Below are 23,077 nucleotides of genomic sequence, written 5' to 3'. Positions count from 1 at the left end.
CCTGTCCCTATAATTCTCTACATCACGGGGGCCTAGCACAAGGCTTATCTTCTGGAAGGCGCAAATGTTTGTTGAAGTTGTGAATGAACTCCATTTGCATTTTATCTCTGGCAGTGTCTAAACCAAAGAAACTCACACTTCTCAGAAGAGGGAACATATTCAAATACCAAGAACTGCAGTTCCTGGTAAGACCTTTTAGAAAATGACGTTACTAACAGCAGCAACTGGAAACTCAGCAGAATGCTTAAGTGCTAAAAACAGTGCAATGGGCCAAGACTTGAACAGTCATGGTTTAGGTAGCCCGGGTTGGGGCGGGGGGAGGGGGAGGTAGGGGAGGGTCATGGCCATCTAAAGTTTTAAGAATCACAAACACCTTCTTTCTTAAGAATTACATATATTTACATTGTAGATATCTGGGATACACTTTTCACAGGAGTTACTTCTCAAATCCCAAATCCATCCAATCTGGAAACCGCCCTCAACTGTCTGAGCCAGCATTTCAGATAGGAGATAAGCTGTTTCCAGCTGGAGTGGCTTTGGAAAGTCCACTCTAAAATGAAGTCACCTGTTTGTTGTCATTGTCCTCCTCCCCAGCCTTCCTTCTGGGACCAAGCCCCATCCTGTGACTCCCCAAGGAGCCACCCTGTTTAGTTTTCCATGAGGCTCCCTGGGGGGTCAAGGCCATGGGGACGGCTCTTCAGCTTGGGGGTAGACAGGTGTTCCAACTCATAGTGTCCACTCTCAGATGCCTTGTGTGTGACTTTCTCCTTCATGCCTTCCTGGCTCCTCTTGTGCTCAATAATCTGCTGGAGCTGCTGCCCAGCATATTCTGGCTTGGTGGTCAGTGGGCCAGCTGGCACGGCTACTCCAAGAACATCTGACACCATGTAGGGGCGCAGCCAGCCCACAAGAGGAGTGCTTCCAGGGCTGTAGTGGGTCTGCTTGTGGTAGAAGAGAAGTCCATCTACCTAGAAAAGGGGAAATCAGAGACCAAAGTGACTTCTGGGGCCATGTATTTCGAGGAGAGCCTATGCATATGGGGGCCGCTCTAATGGGCCAACTGCCTTTCCTGGATCACTGCCAGTGGAAAAATAATCCTTGTTTCTCACACATGCAATTTCTCTAAATGAAGAAATGACCTAGAAATCTAAATTTTAGAAAATAAAAACATAAACAGCACTTTCCTGTTTACAGGGTGCTTGCCTACCCACTACTTCACCCTCTTACCCACCATTGAGGGTGTTTAAGATGGCACTAGGGCTAGCTCTGGGGGCCTCCCCCAAAACCCAGGCAGTATGAAGCACAAATTCAACGTGAACCCAGGTCTTCTGTCCCCAGATCCCATGTACTTTTCAGTACTCAGATGTCTCTGTAATGGGGAATGTTCTCCACACAGGGCACAAACCAGGAGAACTGGACAGGCCCCTCCAAGATGCTGGACTGCTGAACACAGGGAAAACAGGCTGTCAAGAAGCCCTGTTCCCCACACCATTGTTGGCTGCCTGACCTCCCCCTAAATTATCTGCAAGCTATGTTCTGGGAAACTCAGTTTTTCTCAACGGGAAGACCTCCTACAGTCCCACATTTTCTTTTCCGTGATTCAGTGACTCATCTCTAAAAAGCATTTATTGTCACTGGGGCATAGGGTTATAAATAAAGATGGTGTTCTTACCACCTTCTTAATTGACTCTCAGAAATGAAGGCAACTCAGCCTTTGCCATTTCCTCATTTGGGAAGCTGTGATCCTTTTAACAAAATTATATCAAGCTCAAGCAAATACTTCTGCGTGACTAGGCAGAATTTTAAAGGGTACGATGGGCAAAGGAAAGTCTGTGTGTTGAGGCTGGAGAGGATAACTGTAGATTCTGAGGATGATAAAAGGTTGCTGAGAACTGAGGAGCTTCTAGAGACATGAGACTTTTGGTGCTAAATCGAGAAAGTTCTGGACAAACCAGGACAAGTTGGTCACCCTGCCTCCACACCACTGTTCAGAAAGCACTGCCATCCCCAGCCATCATTTGCTCTTGGGAGGAAGGAAGGATAAGGAGTTTGAACCCCTGTGGTCTGTCCGTCACAGGAGCTCCCAACTTTACAGTCAGCTATGGCAGCCAGGCTTGTGGCCGAAAACAGGCACCCCAGAAAGACCTAGGAATAGAAGCCTTGTTCCTCCCTGGGCCCCCACCTCTCCACCTGTAAAATGAGGGACACAGACAAGCAGCTTTGGCATTCTGATGTCTCTAACAGAGCAGAGCTGAGGCTCTGAAGGACAGCGGCACATCTTTTTCCAGGAATCAGCTTTCAGCCCTTTTCTGATGCTTTGACACAGCAAAGTCAGAGGATATCCTAAGACATTGGGTAACCAAGCTCCCTGTGTCCTGCAATCCCATCAGAGCAATAAAGACAATGCTTGTGTTACCTCAAAAGGGAAATCCATTGACAGCACCTGACACAGGCTCTCAGGAGTACAAGGGAAATTCTTTAGTCCTACAAATTTAAACTAAAATATAAATTACAACAAAGAATTAGCACATGTTACAAATAATATTGGTTCTAGCAAGTAAAAACTGTATCAAAGAAAAAAAGTTCAGTCTCATCCTTCCCTACCTCCCCTCCCCCACCGTATTACTGGGTTGGAGGTTCTCAACCTTGCTTTATCTACAAGAATCATCAGGGAAGCTCTTAAAAATCACTGAAGCCCATGCCTCACTCAGAGATTCTGGCTGAATTGGCCTGGGATGGGTCCCAGGCATTTTTTTTTTTTTTAAGCTGTCCAGTTGAGTTTAACACACACCCAGGACTGAGAACCAGTGTCCTATGCTAGGTTTAGGGGTTGTATGTTATTCTCGCAGCCATATGACAGTCCTACAGAAGGGCTAGAGAAGCCCCTTCCACATCAGCAAGGATTTTTAGACTGAGGAGTATAATAAAGTGATTAGGACTAAAACTCTAGTAAGTCAGATTGCTTGGGTTTGACTCCCAACTCTGCCAATCATTTCATCTGTATATGCCTCTGCTTTCCCATCTATAAAATAGGATAATGAAAGTATCTACCTCATGGGGGTTGTTGCATGGGCTCAATGACATAATACACGTAGAGTGCTTAGAACAACATTTCAGAGAGAGCAGCTCCTATGTTCCCCTTCCTCAATGCATGTTCTCCCAGGACCTTACCGATAACATCACTAGATACTGACCCCATTTATTGTCCTGTAACTGGTTATCCGATTGCTTTTAAAAGTGTTGCACGAAGTACAATCAAATGCCAATCTACAGGTGTTTGCTAATAAAATGCCCTGAAAATAGCTGTCGCATATTTAATCAGAGTGGATAGCAAAAGCACTTGGGCTTCCATCCTGGACTGTGGGATGTTGGGGAAGGTAGTCCCTCTCTGAGCTTACACTCTCATCTGTGAAAGGAATCAGCTGACTAGATGAGGTCATTCTCAGCTCACATACAAGAGCAGAAGTTCTCAAAGTGTGGTCTGTGGACCAGCAGTACCAGCATCACTTGTTAGAAATACAAATTATCAGGCTTCACCCTAGCCCTACTGAATCACAAACACTGGTGAGGAGGGCCCAGGAATCTACGTTTCACCAGGCTTCCAGACTCTGCTGACACACGTTACAGTTTGAGAACCACTGTACTGGAGTTCTAGATAGCATTATTCAAGATAGTATTATTCTAGATCACATTATTCTAGATAGCATTATTAATAATTATAAAATAATTAGCATTTTATACAACCACTATTTATTAAGTGTATACCACAAGTATGTTAAGAGAACCTGCACATTTGTATCACTTGGTTCTTAGAACAACTCTGTAAAGTAGGTGTCATTAACCCTATTACACAGATGAAGAAACTAAGGCCAAATGAAGTCAGTAACTTTGTTAATTGTTAGTTAAAGTTAGTAATTGTTCAAGCCAAAACTGGTTCAGATCTGGATGGCTGTTAAGCCCACACCCTTCCCATTATGCCATGCTCCTTCAAAATTAAAAAGATAAGTCCATTCATAATTATTATATTTAGATAACAGACCAATCCAAACCAATCCCCATAGAGAATCCAGCAATCTTAACACCAGGTCTTACGGGATTGAGCTTGGTTTTCTCTCCCAGTCCTTCTTCTTCTGGTAACTTTGAATGCATCCAGTAGAACCGGAAATCAGTCTGCCACAGAGGAGGGAAACAGAAAGATGAAATGCTGCTCACATCAAATGATGATGTGAACAAACACACTCCATCCGAAATAGTCATGTAGTTTATGAAGATCTAAGCTCTTCTAGCATTGATCTCATGTCTCTTCAAACACTGCCATAAGGTCAGAAAGATACTTATATAAAATTTTTGGAGATTTTTTCTTAAAATCCAATAGGATTTTTGGGGCGCCTGGGTGGCGCAGTCGGTTAAGCGTCCGACTTCAGCCAGGTCACGATCTTGCGGTCCGTGAGTTCGAGGCCCGCGTCAGGCTCTGGGCTGATGGCTCAGAACCTGGAGCCTGTTTCCGATTCTGTGTCTCCCTCTCTCTCTGCCCCTCCCCCGTTCATGCTCTGTCTCTCTCTGTCCCAAAAATAAATAAACGTTGAAAAAAAAAATCCAATAGGATTTTTAATGGTAGTAGAGCTGATCACTGATCACTGAAGGCCTACTATGTGGCAGGCCCCATACTAAGGACTTTACACACCCTGATTAGTACTCAACCACCCTCTGACAGCTGGATTACCATCATCTCCATTTTACAGGCGAGCACTATGAGGCTCAGAGGGATTATATCATTTGCCCACAGAAAATACCATGGGTCCCAGGACTCTAACTCCAGAGCACATTGTTAGCCTTTGTTTTATTTTAATTCTGAGGATTAGAAGCTACTATAGAGTTTTAACTTCTCATATATACTTCATTCTCTGAATTACTGGTATGTACCCTTCTGTAGCTATTTAGTACCTTTTGTTTCTTGTCCATTATTTTGCTTTTAAAAATTAAAAAAACAACAACACAGTTATTTCTATATATTATAGAAATATAGGTGGTTTTAGCTACCAAATTTATAAGTTGTGAATACATGTTATGAAACATCCTTCAACAGAATTAAAGGAAAATATGCTCTAGATTGAATTTATGAGATCTGAGTTTTAGGTGTGGCTCTGCACTTGAGCAAGGTACTTACCATCTGTAGCTCTTTGCTTCCATTCCTGTACGATGAGGAATGACAACGGTACTCACCTTATAGAGTTCTTGTAAGGGCTTCAATGAGATAATGCTCACAAAGTGCTCAGCAGTACAAGCCTTGGCTATTATTGTTACGAATTCAGCAGCATGCTTTGGAAAATCATGCTTTGGCTAACGGCTATGGAAAGAGGTAACCTACAGTGACAACCCATGATTCGCAGACTGGGCCTGCACAAGGATTGCCCGGAGGCTCATTAAAACATGAGTTGACCCCAGGGTTTCTGACTCAGTAGGTCTGGGAACTTGCATTTCTAGCCACATTGAGAACTACTATGATACACTAATTGACAGGGAACACAAAAAATCACTACTATAAAACTGGGACAGTGACGGGGCAGTGTTGGGAGCAGAGATGGAATCTGAGGGGCTGACCTAGCCTTACTCCGATGACTGCTACTGTCACTCCTAAGAATCAACAATCTCAGAAAAATGCTGGGGGAAGGTGACGCTTCGGGGAGAATATCGGGGCCCCTCTTCACTTGGAAAATCTCCTTCCCGGGCAGGCCCCTCAGAGATTCGAGGCTTTCTGTTGAACCAAGGAGGCCCTGCTGTTTTCAGGGTCAGGATGTGGTTGTGAAGCAGTAGAGGTGGCCAGAGACTATTTGATGGTGACTTCATTCTACCTCTCTTCCTTGTGCCACCTGCACAGGTACCATCCCCGCTGCCCACGGTCGTCCCCACCAGCAATCCTCCCACACTCCAGAGAGAGTGAGGGGGTGGCTGCAGCTTCTACAGAGTCCCAGCCTGCCCCTCCACTCCGTTTCTCTCTTTTCTCCCCTCAAGATTTGCTGTACTTCCCTTAGTTCCTCCTCCTTCTTTTTTAAAACAAAGCTAATTTAAACACCCTCAAAGAGGCAAGGAACATTAGATAATGTTCTTGATATACCACATCCTGTGCATACCAAGAAGCTGGTCACGTACCAAACCCACATGCTGGGCCACTTTCCCAGGAGAGGAGAAAATAGGAGAAGACATGAGGAGACTATCAATCCCTACCTGGCAGTCATAAAAAGGGTGTCCCCGCCAGCACATCACATCCAGAACATAGTAGGTCTGGTTCACCTCGCTGTAAATGCAGTCCAGAATGGTGTAGTCTGGGGACACAGAGCAGAAAGTCACTACAGGGTTCCCTTTCCAATCAGAGTTTCTTAGGGAGAAAGTTCTTTATGGCCCTTTCTTTTTTATTTTATTTCAATTATTTATTTTGAGAGAGAAAGAGAGAGACAAGGAGAGAGAGAGAATGCAAGTGGGGGGTGGGGGAGAGAGTGAGGGAGAAAGAGAGAATCCCAAGCAGGATCTGCACGGTCAGTGCGTGGACTCACGAACCGGGAGATCATACACTGAGCCAAAGTCTGACACTTAACCGACGGAGCCACCCAGATGCGCCTTCACGGCCCTTTCTCTCTCCTGGGCAGGTTAAGGGCAACTCGAGGTAGGACAGCGTGAGTGGGATCAAGGCAACCCTTAAGCCAGGTGGGAATTTTGAACTTTTATTTTCTGTATTTAATTATTTATTGACTTTAATGTTTATTTATTTGGAGAGGGTGGAGGAGGGGCAGAGAGAGAGGGAGACAACAGAATCCGAAGCAGGCTCCAGGCTCTGAGCTGTCAGCGCAAAGCCCGACGCAGGGCTTGAACTCATGAACTGTGAGATCATGACTTAAGCTGAAGTCAGACGCTTAACTGACTGAGCCACCCAGTGGCCCTATTCTGAACTTTTCAATAAACTGGAACATTTACTCACCTTAGAAAAACTCCAGTCCAAAAGGCAAGTAATCTTCCATTTGAATTTACATGCCCTTTTGAGTTCCTATTGTAAGTACTATGATCTGCGTGGAATATTACCTGTAAGTAATTCTTGCCTTTAAGGACCTTATAATCCAGTGCTCCCTTCGGCAGCACATATACTAAAAACCTTACAATCCAGTGAAGGAGATAAGATGATCATAGAGAAGAGAACTGAGAGCTGAGCTGTACAACACGACCTAAGAGCAACAGGAATTCCGGAGGAGCGAGATCGGAGCAGCAGGCGATGTTGCATGGAAGAGATGGTATGTGAACACAGTCTTCTGAGACCAGAGGGTTAAAACAATAGGGCAGAGGGGAGGTGGGAGGGCATTTCAGGCTGGAGAACTGATGTGCCATGAGCAAAGGTGTAGAGGTGAAATGAACATGGTACATGTGGGAAGCAGGGAGGCAAGCCAGCTGAACAAAGCTAGGAGTGGGTATATAGCGGAGGGGAAAGACATGAGGATGGGTGAACCAAAGCTCATGTGTGAGAGGTTCTGAAAGCCAGTAGAAAAGCCTGGGCTCAGTACCAAGCACACGAGGAACCACCGAGGGAGCCTAAGCAGGCAGAAAAGAGAGCAGGCCTCAGGCCCAGCTCTGCCACCTTCTCCATGAATGACAGTGAGCAACTTATTTAACCTCCATGATCTTTGTCTCCTCAGCCGAGCTCAGGTTAGAGGGAGAGGCTAAGGTTTGGACAATGATACAGGAGAAAATATAGGAGAAAAGGGAATTTAGCAGCAAGCCCCAGCAACAGTTTATCATACTTTACACTCAGCGTTCTGAGGGACCTTTTCCCCCAAAACTGCTTGGGTCACCTTGTAATGGATGTCTGTGGGAAAGGTGTATTGACTTTAATCCAGGGATTTGTTGCCCAGTAGGCCTCACAGGGCTGCATCTATTCTGCAACTGAGGAGGCCTGACCTTGAAGAAGATAGCCTGAATTTAGATATACAGTTTCAAAGGTATGCTTTCAAAGTGAGTCTTTAGAGGCCCCCGGGTGGCTCAGTTGGTTGAGCGCCTGACATTGGCTTAGGTCACGATCTCACAGTTTTTGAGTTCAAGCCCCACATTGGGCTTGCTGCTCTCAGTGTAGAGAGCCTGCTTCAGATCTTCCATTCCCCCCCCCTCTCTGTCCCTTCTTTACTCCTGCTCATACTCTCACTCTCAAAAATAAATAAAACATAAAAAAAAAATTTTTAAAGTGAGTCTTTAAAATACATAACCAAGGAACTTCTACTGTCTTTTACGAATTGTAAAACTTAATAAACAGGGGCATCTGGCTGGCTCAATTGGTACAGCATGTGATTCTTGATCTCGGGGTCATGAGTTCGAACCCCTATTGGGGGTAGAGATTACTTAAAAATATATATATGTATTTCAAAAAAAATTTTTTTTCAACTTAATACATAGACAATTTTATGTAGGTACCTTTTGCTGTCGCTGAGTTTTGCCTGTTGCCTCCCGGCAGCAGGGAAGAAAACCTGTTGACACGGTAACCACTCTTGGTGTAGGCACTGGTAAAGCCCTGTGTGGAAAGTTACCATTCCCATTAGGCATCAGGTCTCCTCACCCTCTTGCGTCACAATCTGCAGGTATCATCAGCGCAAAGATGGCTCTCAACAAATCCCTCCTGCAGAAAACCCTTTCAATCCCCATGCCAGGTGTAGATGAGGAACACGAAGTGCAGAGAATCCTTCCAGCTACAGACTAGACATGCTGGTATAGGGAGGGGCCACTACTCACCCTGGAGGCCACGATCAGGGCTCTTTTTCCAACAGGGCACACGACCACAATCCATTCCTGCCCCAGATCTGAAGGGACGTCAATCAACCACTCAGACAGCATCAACTGGGGACACCAAAAAATGGCATTAAAAATCAACAGGGGTGGGGTGCGTGGCTGTCTCAGTCTGTGGAATATGCGAATCTTGATCTCAAAGTTGTGAGTTTGAGCCCCACGGTGGGTGTTGGAGATTGCTTAAAAAATAAAATATTAAAAAGAAAAATCAGCAGCGGTGTGCTGCTGCGACATCTGCACCAACAGAAAGTTCATATCCTATATATATAAAATGAGAATACACGTAGGCTGACAGTGGACCTGCACCTGCTTGCTCTTAGTTGACTTGTCTCAACTGACACTGACTCAGTGGAGGCCGCGTGAACTTCACTGTGAACTTCAACTTCTCTCCTCATCTTCATTTCCTGCATCCATAATTCTTACTACCTTGCTTCCTGTGTCTGGGTGACGGGACCCTCTTCCTCATCTTACTTTGTCCATCTGCCTGCCATTCTCATAACTATTATGTTCTAGGGGCTATAACCTCAGAGATGAATAAGGTCCCTGACCTTGAGATGCTCTTAATCTAGATCATTTCTCAAACTGGTGATCCCAAATACCTTACCAAAAGATTTTGGGAAAACTGCCTTAAAAAACGGGGGTGGGGGGACACGGGTGGCAAAATGAATCTGCAAAGATGAACTCTTCCACTCATGGCTCACAATCCCTCCCATCTACACAGAGACTGGCCTATCAACTACTCCCTCCCACGGAATCTCTCATCTCTCTTTCCCCTTGGTCCACAAAATGCTCAAGCCCTAATCATAAAAAACAAAACAAAAATGAAAACCTTTAATCACTCTGCGTTTCTGTTAAACTATTCCACTTTCTCCTTTTTAAAACAACTTTATATTTCTTTTCTTTATTTAAAGTTTATTTATTTTGTGAGAGAGAAAGCACGAGTGGGGAAGGACAGAGGGAGAGGGAGAGAGAATCCTAAGCAGGCTCCGCACCGTCGTCACAGAGCTTGACTCAGAGCTCAAGCTTATGAACCACAAGATCATGACCTGAGCTAAAATCAAAAGTCGGACACTTAACCGATTAAGCCGCCCAGGCGCCCCAACAACTTCCTATTTCTTGATGCTGCCCTCCCGCCCCCTCTGACACCCTCAGTCCAGATTTGCTACCCCCGCAGCCCTGCCAACAGCCATCAGTGACCTCCTCTCTCTCTTCCCTCTCCCCCACCTTATCCTCCCGGCTCCACTCCTGGTGTGACACTGCTTGTCACCACCTCTTTGTCCTCCTTGACGCATGTTCCCTTAGCCCCATGACACGGTGCTATTCTTTTTCCTGCCAAACATTCCTCCAAATGCTTCCCCAAAGCAATGTAGAGAATGTTCAGGAGGCTGTTTTAGGTTCCCCTTCTTTTCTCTTAGATGCTGCCCCACTGGGGCTGGACCGCATTATGTTTGCAGTCTCACCTGCCATTTCTGAGAGGACACCTCCTAATTCTCCTTTTTCCTTTCCTCCAGACCCATATTTGCACCTGTCCAGGAGGTATCTCTTTCTCTGCTTGCTCTCTCTGTACCTTAAACTCAATGTACCCAAAACAGGATTCACTGCCTTTGGTCACCCAAGTACCTTCCATCCCTGAAACCCCCCTTTCTCTTTCTGCATCCTGTAGCCCTGTTAATAGCAACACCACTCTCTGTTACCGAATCTTAAACCAAGGCGTAATCAACACTTCCTTAAAGAATGGTACTGCTACAACACCAAAAGCACAAGTGACAAAACACAGGAGCCATAAATAAGACTACACCAAAATTTAAAACTTTAGTGCTGCCACTGATACCAACAGCAAAATAAAAAGATAACCCACAGAATGGGAGAAAATATTGGAAATTATGGATCTGATAAGAGACTTGTATCTAGAATATATAAAGAACTCTTACAACTTAATGATAAAAGGCAACCCAATGAAAAAGGGGCATAGACATTTCTCCAAAAAAGATATACAAATGGTTAATAAGCATGTGAAAACGATGCTGGATATCATTAGTCATTAGGGAAATGCAAAACAAAACCATGGGACACAACTTCACACCCACTAGGGTGGCTCTACTCACAAGGATGGACAATATCAAGCACTGGCAAGGTGTGGAGACACTGGAGCCCTCATACACAGCTGGTGGAAACGTAAAACATTGTAGTCACTTTGGAAAACAGCCTGACAGTTCCTCAAAATGTTAAACACGGAGTTACCATATCACCTAGTGATTCCATTTCCAGGTATATACCCAAGAGAAATGAAAACATATCCACACAAAAACTTGTGTGTGAATGTTCACAGAAGCATTATTCACAATAGCCAAAAAGGGAAACAACCCTAATGGTCACCAATGGATAAATGGATAAACAAAGTGTAGTATATCTATACAACAGAAAAGATTTTTTTAATGTTTATTTATTTTTGAGAGAGAGTGAGCACAACGGGAGAGGGGCAGAGAGAGAGGGAGACACAGAATCCAAAGCAGGCTCCATCCAGGCTCTGAGCTATCAGCACAGAGCCTGACGTGGGGCTCAAACTCATGAACCCCAAGATCATGACCTGAGCCGAAGTTGGATGCTTAGCTGACTGAGCCACCCAGGCGCCCCAACAGAATATTATTTGGCGATAAAAAGAAATGAAGTTCTAACACATGCTCTAACACAGATGAACCTTGAAAACCTTATGCTAAATGAAGAAAACCAGGCAAAAAGGGTACATCTTGTATGATTCCATTTATATGAAATGTCTAGAAGAGGCAAATCCATAGAGAAAGAAAGTAGATTACTGATTGCTAAGGGCTGGGGGAAAGGAAGAATGGGAACTGATTGCTGATGGGTATGAGGGTCCTTTTTGGGGTGATGAAATGTTTTGGAATTAGATAGTGGTAACAGTTGCACAGCCCTGTAAATATATTAAAAACCACTGAATGTGTCAAAACCCTGTAAATGTGTGAATTGTATGGTATGTGAATTTATCTCAAGGCTGTTTAAAAAAATAGTACCTAATACTTGTGGGGCTCCTGGCTAAGTATTTAGGGTATACTATCTCATTTGATCCTTCTAACAATCCTATGAAATAGTACTGTAAATATCTTCATCTACGGATAAGAAACCAGAGATTTAGAGAGGTTAAGTAACTTGCTTAAGGTCAACAAAAAGCCTGGCTTTGAGGTCAGGTCAATGTGACTTCAGAGCTTAAACATTTAACCACTTCTCATATTGCCTCTTCTATCCAATCTACTGTTAAATTCCATCTGTTCAACCTGGCAATACTTCTCATATTCATGACCTCATTTTCTTTACACCTTCACTGCCCTCAGCACTCATCATCAGATGGTTTTAGCAAAGTTAAGCTCCCTACTACAGTCTCTCTCTTCCAGACCCTTTTATATACACTGATGGGCATGTCATACAAAGTCTCAACTCTGTCCCTGGCTCAACAATTCTTGGTGGTTCCTCGAAATCTAAACTATAGTCTAGGGGGACCTGGGTGGCTTAGTCAGTTAAGCATCCAACTCTTGATTTTGGCTCAGGTCATGATCTCATGGTTCATGAGTTTGAACCCCAAGCAGGGCTCTGTGCTGACAGTGTAAAGCCTGCTTGGGATTCTCTCTCTTCCTCTCTCTCTCTCTGTCCTTCCCCTGCTCATGCTCTCTCTCTCAAAAGAAAACAAAACAAACAAAAACCTTAAAATCAGTAAATAAATAAACAAACAAACAAATAAAGTCTAAACTCTTGCACATATTTCTTTGTTTTTGAACATTTATTTATTTTGAGAGAGAGAGAGAGAAGGAATCCCAAGCAGGCTCCTTGCTGTCAGCACAGAGCTGGTCACGGGGCTCGAACTCATAAGATGTGGGATCATGACTTGGGCTGAAATCAAGAGACCAAAGCTCAATAGACTGAGTCACCTAGGTGCCCCAAACTCAGGGCTTTTGTACTTCCCAGAATGAGTCATTTTTAAAGGATGTAATCTTTTCTAAAGGTGTAATCTCTCCACCTAGGTGGGGCTCAAATCCATAATCCAGAGGATCAAGAGTCGTGTGCTCTATTGACTGAGCCAGGCAGGCACCCCTCCTGCACCTATTTCTGCTGTATTCCTTCCTCTAAGCCGATGCTGCTCTATCCTTACTGGCCTGCATACTGCTCTCAACACACCATATACTCCTCCCACCTCAGGGCTCTTGTTCATCCTGTTCCTGCTGCCTGGAATGCACCTCTGCCTATCAATGTCCTACTCATCCTTCAAAGCTGCCTCCTCGTTCATTAACCTTTTCCTGATTTCACAACACTACTTCCTTCCCTGTTGGAAGCTAATCTCACTTTCTTGTAGCAAAAACCACAATCTCCACTTATTCCGGGAGCACAGGGGCCATTTCTGGCCCTTGTCTACCTTCCCACACACAGCCTAGCTTAATACAGGGCAGGGCCTTCAACAATGCTTGCTGAATAGAACTGAACTATACTCTGTCATAAAGGATGTTATCCATGCTGTAGTTGGGGCACAGAAAGAAGATGGGAGTGTGTGCACCCAGAAACCATATTCTAAAGGTGGGAAAGGATTCTGAGGTGACAAGACACTTGGGTTATAGAGAGAAGAATATAATAGAAAGGTAGACTCCCGATCCCACTTGGACCAATACCCTGCCTTCTGGAATACCTGGACTGCCTGAAGCACTGAACAGTTTCCATGCCTGCTTCTCCTATGGCTCCACAAACCACACCAGTTTCTTTCTGCAACCTACAGGCCACTTAGTCACGTTTGTTATAGTCAGCTGTTGTTTTATGGCCTCAACCTCATGTAGGCCAATTGGCTGGCTGGGGTGGCCGTGCAGGCTCCCCATATTCAAGGGCAGCTGTACTTCCCACCTTGCACCATCTGAATGTGAAGATCCAAGACTGGCATGTTAGTCCCCTGCTTGGGAAAGACGACCAACCTAGGAGGTGGAGTGGAGGCAGTGCTGGACTGGGCAGGCCCGATGCAGAACCGCTTTACAGCGACCACTAAGAAATGACAAGTGCATGCAGTCTGTTAGTGTATCAATAGCTCAGAGGTCTTCTGCAGCAGGCCGGCGACCTTTGGTTATAGTAGGGCGTAAATGTTCTCAAACCCACCAGCCACAGCCTCCCTCAGTGACCCCCAGTCAGCACATGGCACTGTAAGCCATCTCTTTTCCTAGTCCATACACTTCATGCACAGCAGCAGCTTCTTTGCTATCCCTATTCCTTTCTCCTGTCTCCTCCTCCTCTTTTTTTTTTTAATGTTTATTTTATTTTTGAGAAAGAGAGAGAGAGAGAGAGAATAAGTGGGGAGGCACAGAGAGAGGGAAACCGAGGATCCGAAGCAGGCTCCGTGCTAACAGCAGAGAGCCCGATGTGGGGGCTTGAACTCATGAACCTCGAGATCATGACCTGAGCTGAAGTCAGACACTCAGCTGACTGAGCTACCCAGGTGCCCCCTCCTCCTCCTCTCTTTATGGCAACATTTCCTTTAGTGGATTTGACCTGGCCTCACCTTCTCTGGACTACTCACTTGATTAGCATAGCGTTTTGGTAACTTCTTGCCAGTGTCAACGTCCATCTCTTCATCATCTTTTTTATCATCTTCTTCCTCACTCTCCATCCCTGTCCAGTCATCTTCAGCCAGTCGTCTGGCATGGTTCACGTAATCCAGCCGCTTGCTGGAGGAAAGAAGGCACAAGGACAGGCCTTTATGTCTCATAGGAAGACCCCCTACAGTGTGACTAGTTTAGCTTAATTCAAAGGCTCCAAGTTCAAGAGACCCTGGGGATTCTAGTGGAAGAGATGGTAGATTTTCCTTCATAAGGCTCAACTAGTGATGGCCCCCTCACTGGTCCTAGATAGGAAGCACCCTCTGAACACACTCAGCCTTCCTCAGAATTTCTTAAAGACGGGCAAAGTAAAACGTTGAAAGGAATTTTCAAGGTTCACTAGCTGGAAAAGCTGACCCCACTCCCACCCACCCCATTCCAGACTCCCACACCTCTACCCAGGTGAGAGCTGACACTTTCCCGCCTGGCAGGCATCTAGTCCAAAGGCCCTGGGTAATTGAAGAGAAGAATCACTGAGACGTGGTGAGGAGTTTAAAACAAGGACCACTTCTGGGATTTTCCAACTTCCATAGCTTTCTGAGGAGTGGCCAGGCCTTCTTCTAGTTCTTATCTAACTTTCAAAACAGGCCTCTTAGCTTACGATTTAATCTATCTTTTACTTGTTTTTGCTTTATTGTTATCCTTCTCTCTTTTGAAAAAAACTACGTATTCTAGAAAGCTTGGGCAATTAGTTAAGAAAGAATAAGAACTGTTTGGAACCTAATTGTTCCAAAGTGATCTGTAGATACCTCGTAACCTCCTGCACTTGGTTCCCTCAATGCTAAGGCAAGAAACCCACTACGGAGGCAGTGAGACCAGCTCAGCCGGTTCTCCTCAGATACTCTCAGACACATGAGTTCTTGCACATTCACGTGAGGGTGCACACCAGAGAGGCATATGAAAGCACGATGGTGTTTTAATTCAAGAGTAAGGAAGGGGGCACCTGGTGGCTCAGCTGGATACGCATCCAACTCTGTCTCAGGTCATGATCTAGAGGTTCATGAATGTGGGCCCTGTGTTGGGCTCTCTGCTGTCAATGCAGAGCCTATTCCTCTGTCCTCTTCTCTCTGCCCCTCCACCCCCATCCCCTCTTTCGCTCAAAAATAAATAAATAAACATTAAAAAAAAATTAGTTCTTTCTAATCCTCTATTCCTTGTTACCCAGAAAAGGCCTGTGTTGTACTCAGAATACAAGGATAGGCCCTGACTTCAGAGCAGCCCAGCCTCAGACACTCCTATCCTGCTCTCTTCCCTTGCTTGCTCATCTTGGCATTGAGAATTAAGTGTATGGAAGACATTTCCTCAGATTCCCTGTGGAATTATTTGTATTGAATTCTCAAGGGCTCCACGGAAACATTCGGGCTGAAGGCAGACAGGAAGACCACACCAATGCCAGGATTCAGAGTGCAGAAGCCACACAGGGAATGTGGGGAGTGGAAGTCTGGGTGTGGCCTTCACAAGTCCCTAAATCGCAAAGCTCAATGCTGCTGCCAGGGAAAAAAGAAAAATTTAACCAAATAGCTGAGCTTTTGCTTTCAAACTTCAGCCTTTCCCTACGTCTCCATCTTTTCCTAAGCTCTGGGTATAAAGGATGTCTACCTCTGCCAGGATTTACCCCTCCCAACCTCATGGGCAAGGTGTACCTACTAAGGGTCTACTTCGAAGAGACAAGCCTAGAGCCTCCTGATTGGAGGCTCCCAGCCTGGAAAGAGAAAGCAAAGAGTTAAAGCATCCCTTACGATTTCTGCAGTTCCAATAGTCGGCGGCGCCGCTCACTCTGCTCCAAGGAACTGTACTTGGACTTGTACTGGGACAGGCGGGGGTGTGGGGCAGCTGTGCTGTTCAGATCTTGAGACACAGAAAAGCTACTGGCCAGGGCTTGACTCAGCTCTTCCATCTTCCCTACAAAGGAAAACATAAGAAAATGGTTCATTCATTTCATATCACCTCCTGTGTATAGGCAGTTATGATGTAACATGATGGCTACATTCCTAAAAAAAACTCACTTGATCCAAAATCACAACTGTTTCCATGGGGAGAGAGGAAGTTAAAGGGTAAACGAGTTATATATGAGCATAACATTAATTCCTGCAGATATTTCAATAATTATCATCTTGATAGCTCTCAGTGTACCGATATAAACTTATATATACATCAAGACAAATCAAGTTCACCCTGCTAACTTTTGCTTTGTCATTCATCACCAGTAGCCCATCACTAATTTCTTTTTATCATCATTGATGTCCAGTGATGTGATCAAGTACCTAATTTTTTCCTGAGTAGTTCTTTTTTATTTTTAATTTTTTTTTTCAACGTTTTTTTTTTAATTTATTTTTGGGACAGAGAGAGACAGAGCATGAATGGGGGAGGGGCAGAGAGAGAGGGAGACACAGAATTGGAAACAGGCTCCAGGCTCCGAGCCATCAGCCCAGAGCCTGACGCGGGGCTCGAACTCATGGACCGCGAGATCGTGACCTGGCTGTAGTTGGACGCTTAACCGACTGCGCCACCCAGGCGCCCCATTCCTGAGTAGTTCTAAATAGCCATTACTCAATAACTTTTAATATTAATATAACTTTTTAAAAAATGCACACATTTTATTTTATTTTAGAGAGAGAGACAACGGCGTGAGCAGGGGAGAGGGCTATGGGAGAGAGAGAGAATATCAAGCAGGCTCCACACTCAATTCAAATCCTGACGTGGGGCTTTGATCCCATAGCCCTGAGATTATGACCTGATCCGAAATCAAGAGTTGGACACTTAATTGACTAAGCCACCCAGGTGTCCCTATTTTATTTTTTTAAGTAAGCTCTACACCCAATGTGGGGCTTGAACTCACCACAAGATCAAGAATAGCGTGTTCCACCAACTGAGGTGGCCAGGCACCCCTCTAATATAACTTTCCCTTAAAAAAAATTTTTTTTTTTAATGTTTATCTATTCTTACAGAGAGAGAGAGAGAGAGGCAGAGAGAGGGAGACACAGAATCTGAAGCAGGCCCCAGGCTCTGAGCTGTCAGCACAAAGCCCGATGCTGGGCTTGAACCCATGAGCAATGAGATCATGACCTGAGCCAAAGTTGGATGCTTAATTGACTGAGTCACCCAGGGGTCCCTCTAATATAACTTGCCAATGCAGATTTTACCCAATTGTTGTTTAACTTTCTAATAAATGCCAACTTACGTTAGAAAATTTAGCTCCAGGAGAAATACTGGTCCTGGGCCCTTACAGCAAGACAAGAGGAGCCCCAATCCCAAACCTCGCAGTTGCTTTCTCATTGTATATTTTGTTTTGTTTGTCTGTTTTGTTTGTTTGTTTGGAGTGGACAAAAGGAAGGTTTCAGGGCTACCCATGTAGGACTCACTTGTCAAAGAGCTAGATGTAGAAGGCTACCTACCAGTTAACCCCAAGGTGTGTGAAAGACTGACATGTGGTACACTTGGGAGATGGAGTAGATTGGAGACAGAGTACCCAGGTGTGCCCTAAAGAATGGGAGTAGAGAGAAAGAGGTGAATTCACACGTCACTCACCTTTCTGTGAATGAAGATATGAAGTGGCATAGGAGCTTAGCTAAGGGTTAAAGGTGTGCCTCAGACTGTAAGAAAAAAGAACATTTAGGAGAAATCAGACTCACAAAGCTGGGCTGGCCTAACCCTTTAGGTGTAGTATAAAACAGAAGACATCCCCAGTGCTTAAACTCCACCCCAGACCAGGTCCCACTGCTCTGAGCACCAAAACCAACAGGTTCATTCCAGAGCCTCCATGGTTAATAACAACATTATGGGTCTCTATTTGGCAATGAATTACTTTCCATTGCACATTTGAAGTCAGATTTCCCCCCCTAATTTGCAGCATTTTTTTTTTTTTTGAGAGGAACTTAAAAAAAATTGTGGTTAGAAATCCATGACATAAAATTTACCATCTTAACCATTTTAAGTTACAGTTCAGTAGTGTTACGTACATTCACATTGTTGTGCAACCAATTTCCAGAACTCTTCTCATCTTGCAAAACTGAACCTCTATACTCATTAAACATGAAGGGAACTTTTTTTTAAATTTAAGATTGACATATTACTGGTATGGTTTCGAGGTGAATTTTTTTTTAATTAAAAAAATTTTAATGCTTATTTATTTTTGAGAGAGAGAGAGAGAGAGAGAGAGAGAGAGAGTGCAAGCTGGGGAGGGGCAGAGAGAGGGGGACAGGATCTAAGGCAGGCTTCACGCTGTCAGCGCAGAGCCCGATTGTGGGGCTCCAACTCACAAACCACGAGATCCTGACCTGAGTCAAAGTCGGAGGCTTCACCGACTGAGCTACCCAGGTGCCCCAATGAATCTTAACATACTTGTAATGCAACCAGGGTGGCCATTTGTGGTTGAGCTGGGTGATGATTACGTGGGATTCATAATGGTATGCTATTTTCCGTATTTTCCTGTACTTGTGTACACGTCTAAACACTTCTATAACACAATCTTTTAAAGAATTCATGATGTCCTCGGCTTACCAAAGTAATGACCAAATCTGAAATACACTCATTAGGCCTTGCCATGCTTTTATCTTGGTGTGGCCTCCCGTTCCGCCAAGAATCACAAAATCATTACACACGCCTTGGATTCTGGGGCGGCCCTCTGTATCTTTGTGGCTGTTCTTGGCTGGCTCCTGCTCTTTCAACCCATTCCTTGGATGGGGCTGCCTCCAAGGGTCCTGACCTTAGCCCGGGTGGTCTCAGCCAGACTCAACGCGCGTCCCCTACCGCCTCTGCTGCCTCCTCCTCCCCCCTCCGGCGCCCCCGCCTCCCACTCCCCAGGCGGGGATCTATGGCTCCACTGCTGCTTCCACGGGGCTCCAGCCCCGGGGACACTATCTGCTCCACTCGGTCGTCCTCCCCGCCACAGCCCCGCATAGCCTTTCTCTAGGAACGCGGCCCCCTAGGCCTTGCACGATTCGCCCCTCCCCCACAAAAAGTCCCTGAGGGGTCCTGGCCCGACAGCCTGTAACAGAAGAGCGGCAGCGCGCTCAAGGGGAGCCTGAGCCTGGCTTTGCCTCTCCAGGGGACGCCTCGGGAGTCCAGGAGTACCAGCCGGCCAGAGGGAGAAGCAGCCGGGAGCCGAGGGGCAATTCGGGAGCCGGCGGGGCCCAGGCTCGAACCCAGGACTCACCAGGAGGAGGTGACAGTTCCAGGAGCCGCGGCCACTGCTGACGGGAGCAGACCAATCAGCTGCTCAGGGAGGGCTGGGCCCACCCCCTTGGCCGCTGCCGCGCCGCCGGGCCCACCCGCCGCGCGCCGGGAGTTTCCGGCTCCGCCCACCATCGTGAATTCCGGGAGTGCAGCCGCCGTCCGGTCGCTCGCGGGCCGTTATTTCCGCCTTCACTGGCTGGCGCTTTTTCGGTTGGCCCAGGCAGGGGTCCTTTTGTGATGCACTGTTCGGGACCATTCCTGCCCGGTGACTTGGCCCTGCCGAGGCCTGACCACAAGCTCCTCGGGGCTCCTTTCGCCAATGGGAAGATCCCCGATCTCGGGGCTGGGCATTCACAGCCCTCCAGGCCCTGGGTCCTGAAGCTTCCCCCAGATCCGCCCGCTTTTTAGGAGTACAGGCAGTCCGCTCTCTCTCCTATGCCGGCAGTGCCGGTTGCCTGGACGACACCCCCGGCCCCCGACTCCTCACACACCCGTCTCAATTAGACATTCCCGTCCCTTTCGCTCTTACTACACCGGCGACATACCTCGATTACAGCCCGTTTGCTCAGTTTGGGAGTCTCTTTCCTACTCGGCTGTGGGCTTGGCAACGGCAGGGACCTGGCTTGATTGCTGCTTAAGAAGGCAGCGTCTGGCGCAAAACGTAGCACTCAGTAGACCTTGGTGAATTCCTTGAAGGGATTACGGCAAAGGGGTAGGGAGGGGAGAAGCAGCCGAGATTTAGGAGAGATAATCAAATTAGAATGCAGCCTCTTGGAGGGAGGACTGATGAGACGCAAACTAAAGATGTGACAGCCATTTACTGAATGCTTACATTGAGCCAGACACTGCTTCACGTGCATTATCTCCTTTAATCTCCAAATAACACAAAGAAGTAGACTGAAGCTCTGAGAGGTTAAGTACTTGACCAAAATCACACAGCTTTCAAGCCAAACATTTGAACTGCTGAATGTTGGACTTACAGAGAAGTTGGATATTACTACACTACAGAAAATACACGTTTTGAGTCCAAGGAATGCCAAGATGTTACTTGCTACATATTTTAAGTACATGACACCATCCATTTGAACAAAAAAACACAGAAGATCAGACTGATACAGAGGGTAATGGGTGCTTGGGGCCCTGGAAGACCCAATTTTTTGGGCCTCAGAATTTATGTAGGTGAGCTCTTTTTTTTTTTTTTAATTTTTACTTATTTTTGAGAGAGAGAGAGAGAGAGACAGAGACAGAGACAGAGACAGAGAGAGAAGTAGTGGGGGAGGGGCAGAGAGAGAGGAAGATACAGAATCTGAAGCAGGCTCCAGGCTCTATCAGCACAGAGCCCAATGTGGGGCTCGAACATATGAACCTCAAGATCATGACCTGAGCCAAAGTCTGGCGCTTAACCGACTGAGCCACCCAGGAAGCCCCAGTGAGTAGTCTGACTCTTTCAGTAGTCCGACTGAGCAAGGCTGTGCACTAGGTTATTTATTTGATGCATCCTCAAATAATAGCTCATGTTTGCCTGATTTATGAGACAGACAAAGAAAAGCCCAGGGCCCGACTTCACTAGGGAACTTTGACATCAGGATATTAAGTATTTTGTGTCCCAGAACCACCATTCTCTACCCATGACTATGGAGGTCACACTAAGTGGTCAGAACTGCACAGAAAAGAACAAAGGCCCTACACATTAAAGCAAAATGAGCTGAGGTCCAGGAAAAAAGGCTCCAGTCCCTCATTCATACTCAGCTGAATACCTTCTCATATCACTGAAAAGAACAAACTAAATGGTACTTGGCCCAGGGGTTCATTTGGAGCCAGTCTGTGTTCCACAAGGGTCTGCTCTGCCTAGAACAGTGTTCTAGTTCCCCAACTATAGCCATTGGCACCTCACCTTCACAACACTGGCCACATACACATACACATACACATACACATACACATACACCTGTGCTTAATGTCTTTAAATCAATTTACTATTTTAAAAAAGCCTAAACAGGGGCACCTGGGTGGCTCAGACAGTCAAGTGTCTCACTTTGGCTGAGGTCACGATCTCGAGGTTCGTGAGTTTGAGCCCTGTGTTGGGCTCTGCACAGACAGCTCAAATTTTGTGTCTCCCTCTCTCTCTGCCCCTCCCCTGCTGTGTTTGCTCTCTTTCAAAAATAAATAAACTTTAAAAAATAACATGAAATGAAAAAATAAAATGCTAAATAGAGGAGCCTGGGTGGCTCAGTTGGATGAGTGTCCGACTATTGATTTCAGCTCAGGTCATGATCTCATGGTTCCTAAGTTCAGGCCCTGCCTTGGGCTCTGCCCTGGCAGTGCAGAGCCTGTTTGGGATTCTACCTCCCTCTCCCTGCCCTTTCCCTGTGTGTGCAAGCATGCGCACGCGCGCACGCACACACACACACACACACACACACACACACACAGTCTCTCCCTCTCTCTCTGAAAATAAATAAACTTAAAAGAGGAACACCGTAGCATTTCTTTAAATCACTTTCCACTTTAACAAAGTATCTATAAAATATATACAGTGTGAAAATAGTATATGTTATAATCTAGCTAAATACTAGTAAGTGCAGAAAACTGTGAGACTGAGGACTTTGTAAGAATCAGATTAGCAAGTGTTGGAGAAGTGACATGGAGTAACACAAACAGAACTTTTCTTTTGTACAATCAGCAAAATCCAAAGAGAACAGAAAAGGGAAGATCCACTTTCTCTCTCCATAATTCAATGTTATTTAAGGTAGAATCTACGCACCCCCTAAAATCACCCGGTAAGCGCCCCCAGGAGGAGGAATCCCTACCTAACACAGAGAAGCTTGGGAGCAGGACGGTGTCCAGCCATTTCCAAGAGGAGGCTCTCATTGGGAGCCCTGAGTGTCACTCTGTCATCAGTCAACAGATGTGTGTATAATGCCTACCGTTGGTTAGGTACTGTGCCACAGGAAATACCAAAATGACTCAGACTGACCCAGTCCCTGCCCTCCAGGGGCTTACAGCCCAGTTGTGTAGCAGAGAAAGACAAAAGGTAGGTGCTATAGCTGACTGCAGACTGGTGTTAAGGAGCTCAGGTGACTGGGTAGAGAGCAAGTGGGGTGGGTCCTGGGGCCAGTGTTCAGGGAACTCCTCTCAGAGATGACATTGAGTCAAGACCTGAATGATGAAAAGGAGCCAGTCATGAGGACAGAGAGACTGACCCCATTTCCAGAGAGGCTTTATGTGAGGGGTAGACAGAAGGCAGGGAGGAGGAAGAAGCGGTGGGAAGATGAAGTCACAGAGGCAGGTGGGACACCGAAGCCTGTAGGCCGCAATGGGGAGTTTGGATTTTACCTGCATTGCAGATGGAGGTCTTCAAAGTTATGAGATAACCAAATTTGAGTTTGAAAGAGCTCACACTGGGCACTCAGTGGGGAACTGAAGCGGGCAGCGATGGATCAGGA

At 45.9% G+C, this 23,077-nt stretch overlaps 1 protein-coding gene across 8 annotated transcripts in view; it reads right to left on the bottom strand.

Moving 5' to 3' along the window:
- Positions 1–377: 377 nt before the first annotated feature.
- The window catches only part of SNUPN (snurportin 1), a 36,543-nt gene continuing 13,843 nt past the window's right edge, over positions 378–23,077 (bottom strand). Inside the window, exons 1-10 of one of the 8 annotated variants that reach the window (XM_043554959.1) lie at positions 20,177–20,285; positions 17,985–18,049; positions 16,196–16,358; positions 14,378–14,525; positions 8,764–8,868; positions 8,449–8,545; positions 6,226–6,323; positions 4,093–4,170; positions 2,417–2,497; positions 378–968 (exon numbers count right to left, since the gene is read on the bottom strand). In XM_043554959.1, coding sequence (XP_043410894.1) covers positions 648–968; positions 2,417–2,497; positions 4,093–4,170; positions 6,226–6,323; positions 8,449–8,545; positions 8,764–8,868; positions 14,378–14,525; positions 16,196–16,353 — 1,086 coding nt within the window. In that variant the 5' untranslated portion in view covers positions 16,354–16,358; positions 17,985–18,049; positions 20,177–20,285 and the 3' untranslated portion in view covers positions 378–647. Of the gene's footprint in view, positions 969–2,416; positions 2,498–4,092; positions 4,171–6,225; positions 6,324–8,448; positions 8,546–8,763; positions 8,869–14,377; positions 14,526–16,195; positions 16,359–17,984; positions 18,050–18,415; positions 18,441–19,529; positions 19,777–20,176; positions 20,290–23,077 lie in introns of those variants that run through there. The other 7 variants (XM_043554955.1, XM_043554960.1, XM_043554961.1 and 4 more) reach the window with 7 other exon arrangements.

This window comes from Prionailurus bengalensis, chromosome B3 (assembly GCF_016509475.1).
Source record: "Prionailurus bengalensis isolate Pbe53 chromosome B3, Fcat_Pben_1.1_paternal_pri, whole genome shotgun sequence".
NCBI lineage: Eukaryota > Metazoa > Chordata > Mammalia > Carnivora > Felidae > Prionailurus > Prionailurus bengalensis.
Note: the sequence above shows the minus strand (reverse complement) of the source record. Positions and strands in the feature narration are given on the sequence as shown.